General features: G+C 38.3%; 1 protein-coding gene across 1 annotated transcript; it reads left to right on the top strand.

The window, feature by feature from the left end:
• The first annotated feature begins 3,874 nt into the window (after nucleotides 1-3,874).
• Nucleotides 3,875-6,814, top strand: LOC115773002 (cathepsin L1-like). The gene is made up of 9 exons (XM_030719492.1): nucleotides 3,875-4,034; nucleotides 4,202-4,306; nucleotides 4,511-4,653; nucleotides 4,800-4,997; nucleotides 5,083-5,274; nucleotides 5,347-5,512; nucleotides 5,618-5,723; nucleotides 5,936-6,039; nucleotides 6,534-6,814. Exons 2-8 carry the CDS (start codon nucleotides 4,207-4,209, stop codon nucleotides 6,033-6,035), a joined length of 1,005 nt encoding a protein of 334 aa, XP_030575352.1. The 5' UTR covers nucleotides 3,875-4,034; nucleotides 4,202-4,206; the 3' UTR covers nucleotides 6,036-6,039; nucleotides 6,534-6,814.
• The last annotated feature ends 1,151 nt before the right edge of the window (nucleotides 6,815-7,965 follow it).

A 7,965-nucleotide genomic window follows, 5' to 3' on the forward strand; every position in this document is an offset into this window, starting at 1 on the left:
CTATAAAGTCTTTAAAATATTCATACAAAGATTCAAATCAACAGCACCAATTCTATTTATATGGAGCCAAATCATAACAACAGTCACTTCAAGGCCTAGAACACGGCTCAGGGAGTGGCAGCAGTCTGCCTCAATCATTTAGAGGTGAGGGGAATGAATGATGAGTCATATCCCTGGGGAAAAACTTCCATCCATCTCTTCTTATTCTTTTCAAGGTCACTGGGGTCTGGAGCTCATCCTAGTTATCATAGTATGGGGCTATTATTGTAGCAAAACATTTGTGTCCGTAAATTAATCCACATGTGTGCATTGCAATCTGTGTGAAGATTTGTGTGTGCGTAAGTGAATCTGTCCGTAACCGAATCCACGTGTGAAACTTCTTTAAGTTTTGCTCGAATCACTGAAAACAGGTTGCAGGTTGCCCAGCTTTACAACTTAAAAAACTTAAAGACTTTTTAACCATTAATATCTGCTTTGCAGATTTCTTTGCACATTTACAAATCCCATTACAGACACGGATCTGAACACAGATCAAAATACAGATCGCGATGCACACAATTTAGAATCACCCCTTCACCCAGTATTTCTCAAAGTCTAGGGTCATGGCAGAGAACCTGGGAGAAAAGTCACATTTGGTATGCATGACTGACAGTGCAAAAAACTGTAAATGTAGGTGTAATGAATCATTGTTTAGAGCTGAAAACTTTTCTGAGAACATGATACAGTTATTCTGCAGTTTGTTGTAGGATCTGACAATGTTCAAAGAGCTTTTAGAGAGCAGTCCTTGGTCTTCTTTGGTCTCAAGTACTTTCTGCAGAGCTTTGAGGTGTTTGGGGACAACGTCCTGTTTGCATACAAGCTGAGCCATGAGCTGAAGTTGGCATGAGAGCAGCAGATTAGCTGAGCTCAACAAGCCTGAGCTTGACAAGCTATGCTTGATTGTGGCTATATGATATATTTACCAGCTAAAATATGCACCACTGAGATATTTCTCTAAAATTGATACTGGCTTCTTGACACAACAGACAAGTGGATGAACCAGAAAAGTGTCTCATTTCAGAGTTAGACCCCATTACTGTTTGTTCACCTTTGCCAATCAAATCCCTTTTCACTTTTACCTCTTCATTTTCTGTCACTCTACCTGCATTTGACGATTGAATCATAGATAATCTCTTATAAATCACAAAATGCTATATGAATGTGGAGAGAAAAATTCAATGGTGGTTGTGCTGAAATGACATATTTATTCTGCTACAGAAAGTAAAACTGGACAGATGAAGACTTTCTTTCTTTCTTTCTTTCTTTCTTTCTTTCTTTCTCTCTTTCTCTCTCTCTCTCTCTCAAGTTTGGTAAGACAGTACACTCTTTCTCTCCTCTTTTATGTTAGACTTTTCAGATGCTGTTCATCATGGTTGGCATTGAATGGAATAACTCAGTAAAGGCTGCCAATAAATGTGGAGAAAAAGTTTCACACTGAGATATAAAAATTTCCGTGTGTGTGATTCACTGTGTTGGTGGTGTGTAGCTTCGTAACCATGCAGTGGTTTTTAGCACTAAACATTCCCTGTTGTTCAGAGGGAGACATTCAGCACCCGTGACTTTTGTATACCCCAGAGAATTAAGCCGACTGACTGATTAACGCTAACCCTCCATGGATGACATTTTTGTTTGAGAAATGTCTCAGTAGTTATCAGAATTCGGCTTAATTTTTGTGAAATAAATAACAGTGTAACAAGTCATGTTTTGTATTTCATCCGAGGTTGTGTTTACCTCTTTTTAAGACCACTTTAAAACCTTTGAATTTAAAGATGGTGTGCTTCCTTTATTTACCATTTAGTTTTAGGTGAAAATTCTGGACAGGTCAGTGCAGGATATAAGAACTGCCAAACATGGTGCACGAGCAGAGGGCAGTGCCTAGGCAAGGCCACAAGATGGTGACAGAACTGAGGGTGTGACGGGTCAGGGTCAGCTCTACTAGGTTCAGGTCTGCTTGGCTGGGCTTGGCTAAAAGGGTGAATATTGGTGAGGACTTTGTTTGATTCTCATTTGCACACAGGCCTGTGATTGGACACTTTTCAAACCACTGGAATAAGTGTGGGGGTGTTAGTGTTGCTCTTGTCAGAAATGGCCAGAGTCTGTAGATTAAAGCACAATCTGACAGGCATTACAATGGGATGTCACAAGAGGGCACCAGAGGTGGTCCAACAAATATCACCAGTTGCTGTATTTTTCAAGGAGAGGAAAGAAATATGAATGTGTGACACTCAGAGATGGAGAGAGATGTAAAAAAAAAAAAAAAAAGAGGAGAAGATAGGAAGATGAGAGGTTCAAAACTAAGGCCTGCTCAGCTAGTGGCATTTGATAAACTGGAAATGAAAAACTTTCATGTAATGTCCTATTTCATTTTACAGTTGATATTAGAGCTACATGTAATGTTTTGCTGATAATCAGTTAATCAAAATTCAAGAGGTTTACTGTCATTCCAAGACATGAGGCAGGAACAAAACTAAGTAATGAAGCCTCAGTGAGACAGGAACTGACCGCCCAGGGCCTCCGTGGCAGGAGGGGCCCTAGCAAGCCTGGAATAAAATGCATCATAATTTTTTTTAAATAAATGTAGTCTTACTTTGAAATGAACAGTTGTGTTCAGTGCACTATTTTGCAATTGTATTTGTATTATTTATGCAATCTCGCCACACATCTTGCCATAAATTAAACAGTGTGGGTTTTTTATTTACACTTTTTTGTTGTCATGATTTTACAGCACTTAATTTCCTTTAAAAAAAACAAAAATATAATCTATTATTTCTGTTTTTCATTATTCTGGATTTACCTTAGTGAAAAAAGTTAAAAAGCTTGTCAACACATTCTTATATACTAGGATAACCCTGCTTTTTAGTCCTCTCCCAGTTTCTGCATAATTCCCTGTGATGTCCAACTGTGTTGCTGCCACACAAATGTGTTAGATATTCATGTGAACTTGAAAATAAAATCATAAAGTTTGGGTATTTAGAAATTTATTTGTTTAGGATTTTTTTTTAAAGCACAGGGAGGTCTAATGTGTAAAATAAATCTTTCCAGAGTAGAGTTGTGGAATTTCTATGAAAATATCATATTTCTATTTCAATTGAAGCTGCATTCAGATGACATTTAGATTTGATCTTTGCCTCAAATGCTTGTAAATGTGTTATTTCCTTAAGTTTACAGCTGATCCTTGTGATTGGAATTTAGATAGACATGCTCAGCAGCAGTTCAGTTGACACCATTCTACAAAGTCATCCACCAGTCTCCTGTACTCATCCAAGGGAAATATGTTGGAACAGGATCAGTTGTGTCCAAAGGAATATTAAGTAGACCAAATGTCATTGGAAGATCAATACATTAAGGTTTGTTCAAACTAGCAGAAGTGTCTGAACCACCTCCCAGGAGGGGAAACAAGGGGTGAAAAGTCTTTGTTACTAAAATAATCCAAATTTGAGATTAGTGCCATGAAGAGGGTGATTTTTGTAAGTAAACCAACAGGAGAGAGAATTATCCCACAGTCTTTCAAACCCACAGAAGACATGGTGGTGACAATATTTAAGACATGAGACCAAAGAAGACTAAAGAATGCTGACTTTCACAAGGGCTCTTCAACCTTCATCAATTCCAGTGAACATTTTTGGGAGGTGGAAAAAGCTAAACATTCTATGAACTCTGTAAAAGCTCTGCACAATGTTGTCAAATCCTGCAACAAACTGCAGAGAAACTGTTCAGGTCCTCAATAAACAATTATTCATGAGACTTCCTTGTTTTGCTGAGGCTTAATGAAATGTTGTGTCATGCAATCCTCCTCTTAATGTACAGCTCCACCTTTTTCTGTTTCAGTGCCTGGCATTCCTTCTCTTCCTTCATCAGCTGCAGAAAACCACCCGACTGGAATGAAGCAGTCAGACCTATAGTCAGCTATAGAACAACTCCTTCCTCACACAAACCTGTTTCAACCACAGGTGATTATATCCCAAACTTCACCACAGACACGCACAACGAGACATGTAAGTAACGACAACACATAGACACAGAGACACAGATAAGTTTAATTCCACTTTTTGGTGATGCATTGGTAGAAAGATAAAAGGCAGAGATTTGACAAAACATTTTAAAAGTGATGTAGAAAACATCAGAACCAACCTGATCTCTGTTTTTTTCTGCTTGTGTTCAGTCAAGATGAAGTTGCTGCTAGTTTTTGCTGCTGTTCTGGCTGTATCCAGCTGTGCCAGCATCTCTCTGGAAGATCTGGAGTTTCACGCCTGGAAACTGAAGTTTGGTGAGACAGTAGACTCTTTCTGCCTTTTGTGACATGATCTTGATCATGTTTTGTGGTCTATAAAATATTTGTAAAATACTTGTGTAAAGGTTTATATGTCTCAAATAAAGGAAAATCTCTGAAGTTAGATTTTTAGCTATTAATGATTTATGACAAAAGATTTTCTTTGTTCTGTTTCTGATTATTTCCTTTTCCAACTTGCAGAAAAATCCTATGAATCTCCATCAGAGGAGGCTCAGCGGAAGCAGATCTGGCTCAACAATCGCAAATTTGTGCTAATGCACAACATCTTGGAAGACCAGGGCTTAAAGTCATATCGCCTTGGTATGACCTACTTTGCTGACATGGTATGTACAGAAAGAAATGTGTCGTTCAGGTGTTACCCCTCACCATTTGAACTGTCAGTAGTACTTTTCATTGCAGTTAGCATATACAGATACAAAAGAATTACATTTTGGATGAAAACCTAATTCATTTTGTCCCTCTTCATCAGGAAAATGAAGAGTACAAACAGCTGATTTCCCAGGGCTGCCTCGGCTCCTTCAATGCTTCTCTGCCTCGTCGTGGCTCTACCTTCCTGCAACTGCCTGAAGGTGTTGAACTGCCCGACACTGTTGATTGGAGAGCTAAGGGATATGTCACTAATGTCAAGGATCAGGGGCTGTGTGGCTCCTGCTGGGCCTTCAGTGCAGTGAGTACATAAAATTTAGTATTATGTATTTTTGTAACATGGGAAATTTTGTTCAACTGTTGTCTGGTTTACATCCTTATTGCAGACTGGTGCACTGGAAGGTCAGAACTTCAGGAAGACAGGAAAGCTGGTGTCTCTGAGTGAGCAGCAGCTGGTCGACTGTTCTGGCAGCTTTGGCAACATGGGCTGCAATGGAGGCTGGATGGATTCTGCTTTCCAGTACATCAGAGCCAGTGGAGGGATTGACACTGAGATGTCTTACCCTTATGAGGCTAAGGTAAATAGACAGCAATATGCCAAAAGTGTGTCACACCAGATCTTTTGTTGATGTAAATTACATCTCAATTAGAATGGACTGTGCCGTTACAACCCTCAAACTACTGGTGCCACATGCAGCGGCTATGTTGATGTGATGCAAAATAGTGAAGAAGCCCTGAAGGAGGCTGTGGGAACCATCGGACCTGTTTCTGTGGCCATTGATGCTTCTCCACTGTCTTTCCAACTCTACCATTCAGGTGCAGACATTGAAACACTGTGCTGAAATTATTGTCCGGTTCAAATAGAAAAAATAGAAAAAGAACTTCATATGTTCTTTGTACCTGATCAACATGTATTTTCAGGAGTGTATGATGAGCCCAATTGCAGCAGCATATTCTTGGACCATGGTGTGCTGGCTGTGGGTTATGGAACTTACACTGGGAATGACTACTGGCTGGTCAAGAACAGGTAAAGACCCACATGTGGTGATCATATTTTAATTCATACAATTCACTCCTGGTAACATTCTCTGAGTGCTGATACACAGCTGCATAAAGGCATCTTATTTATGGTTTCACAAAGAAATGCAGCTCATTGTGTCTCTATGTGCTGTTGAACTATTAATGTGAAAGCAACTGAGTTTCAGCTGCTAAATGTGGTTGTTTTGTTTCTTTCTGTAGCTGGGGTCTTGGATGGGGAGAGATGGGATACATTAGGATGAGCAGGAACAAATCCAACCAGTGTGGGATTGCTAGTGCAGCAAGTTACCCTCTGGTCTGAAGAGGTGGGAGGAAACTCAATTGCATTTTTGTCCTTCTGGTTTGATGGTAATTTACTTAAAATGCAATTTAAACATATCAAACTTCTGATCATATTCACAGATTAACCTAGACAGAGTTGGCAAAAGTACAGACATTCTGTACTTAAGTAGAAGTACAAGTACTTGTGTTAAAAACTACTCTGGCAGAAAGTTGAAGTACTGGTTCAACTTCTTTATTCAAGTAAAAGTAAAAAAAAAGTACAAACTCTGAAATGTACTCAAAGTAAGAAAATAAAAGTAGCTCTTTGGACGATGTTTTTACCTGCTATTTTTCTGTAAAACTAACTGAACCTCATTATAAATTATTATAATAATATAAAATAATACATGACAATACAAATGTTATTCCAATCAAAATTTTAATTATAATGAATGCACTCAGCTTGAAACTGTTATGTAGGAGACAAGCTGTGAAAGGTAATTTTTTTCAACAGGTCTGTTTTCTGTATCCTACATAGTAGAGGGTGACTGTGCCTCCACGCCAAAACACAAACATGAGGATACTCAGGGGTTACAGTGAGATTCAGAAGGTGGAGGAACCCTAAGATCAGCTGTAGTGGCTCTGCATGGGGAGAAGAATCACAACTTTCCATTTTGAAATCCAGTAAATTATCTTTGTGTACAGGCTATGATCAGCTGACCTGCTGCTGCTCCTGTCCTCTTTCTTACATCTTTCTCCATCAGAGTGAAGTTATCGCTCATTCTTTGCTCTCCCTGGAAATACAGCAACTCTTCTTTTAGCTAGCAGACAGACTGTGTGACAAACTGCAGACACTTTTTTTGTGCTGATATTTGTTGAGCATTTAGAAACGTGGCATTTAAACTTACCTGCCACACGTTACTCCCTTCATGCTCGCTCCTCTTCAGTAGTGCTAACTAAATGCTGAAGTACTGTGAGCACAAGGCCCTCAGTCTGGTCCGGCCCACTGTAACCTCTGATTATAGCGCTATAAAAATGATACATTAATTATACGGTTTTGCCTCTTTAATCTTTTTGTATGCCATAAGCCCCAGTGATGGAGGACAATTGTCTCTTTTATGTGATTACTTCGTTTGGGCTCAGATCTTTTGACAGTGCAGTGACCAGAAATTCAAATTTTTAATCAGACCCGTTAAACCCAAAGTAACGAGTCTGTTTTGAAAGTGTAAGAAGCAGAAAGTACACATATTTGTGTAAAAATGTAGGGGGTAAAAGTAAAAAGTAGTCAGAAAAATAAATACTCAAGTAAAGTACAGATACCCAAAAAATCTACTTAAGTACAGTAACGAGGTATTTGTACTTCATTACTTCCCACTCTGAACCTAGAAATATGTGTGCTTTTGACAGTTTAACTGATTTCTTTATTGCATTTACAAGTTGATGAATCGGGTCAAGAAGGAGGACACGAATGGCATATAATTTACTTTTTCTTTTTGCTGTTATGTAAGAAAATATTGTTTTAATTCTGGTGTGTGGTTGGTGTCTATTGGAATAATTTTATAAGGTTTAAAAATACATTTATAGAAATAAAATGTTTAAATTCACTTTATATGTATCCAGTATTTTAACTGATTTAAAATTAATAAAAAAGGATTGGTGAACTGTATGTATTTCTACATTTTTTAAATAATTACCAAAGACACAAACAGTATTCCACAGCTGGAAATGTACAGGATGAGTCATGCACATAGCAAACACGGTGGCATTTTTGCTCACAAAATCAGTCAAAGGTCAAAATGAAATTGTGACAGGAAATGAACAACTTGACTTGAACATCTTTTAAGTTATGTATTCAGAAGTTTTCTAAAGATTTCCTGAATTATGTTTCCAGAAGTAGCTTCAGTTCCCTAGCCCCATTCAGAGCCCATGTTTGTAAAATGCTAAAGAAAGGAAAATGACATATATAACGT

Source organism: Archocentrus centrarchus, chromosome 22 (assembly GCF_007364275.1).
Source record: "Archocentrus centrarchus isolate MPI-CPG fArcCen1 chromosome 22, fArcCen1, whole genome shotgun sequence".
Lineage (NCBI taxonomy): Eukaryota > Metazoa > Chordata > Actinopteri > Cichliformes > Cichlidae > Archocentrus > Archocentrus centrarchus.

What these genes read in the sequence shown, in the direction of transcription:
- LOC115773002 (XM_030719492.1), top strand. Translation starts at nt 4,207, where the DNA reads ATGAAGTTGCTGCTAGTTTTTGCTGCTGTTCTGGCTGTATCCAGCTGT. An exon ending in CTTACCCTTATGAGGCTAAG is followed by an intron (nt 5,275 to 5,346) that starts GTAAATAGACAG and finishes CATCTCAATTAG; the next exon opens with AATGGACTGTGCCGTTACAA. An exon ending in TTTCCAACTCTACCATTCAG is followed by an intron (nt 5,513 to 5,617) that starts GTGCAGACATTG and finishes ATGTATTTTCAG; the next exon opens with GAGTGTATGATGAGCCCAAT.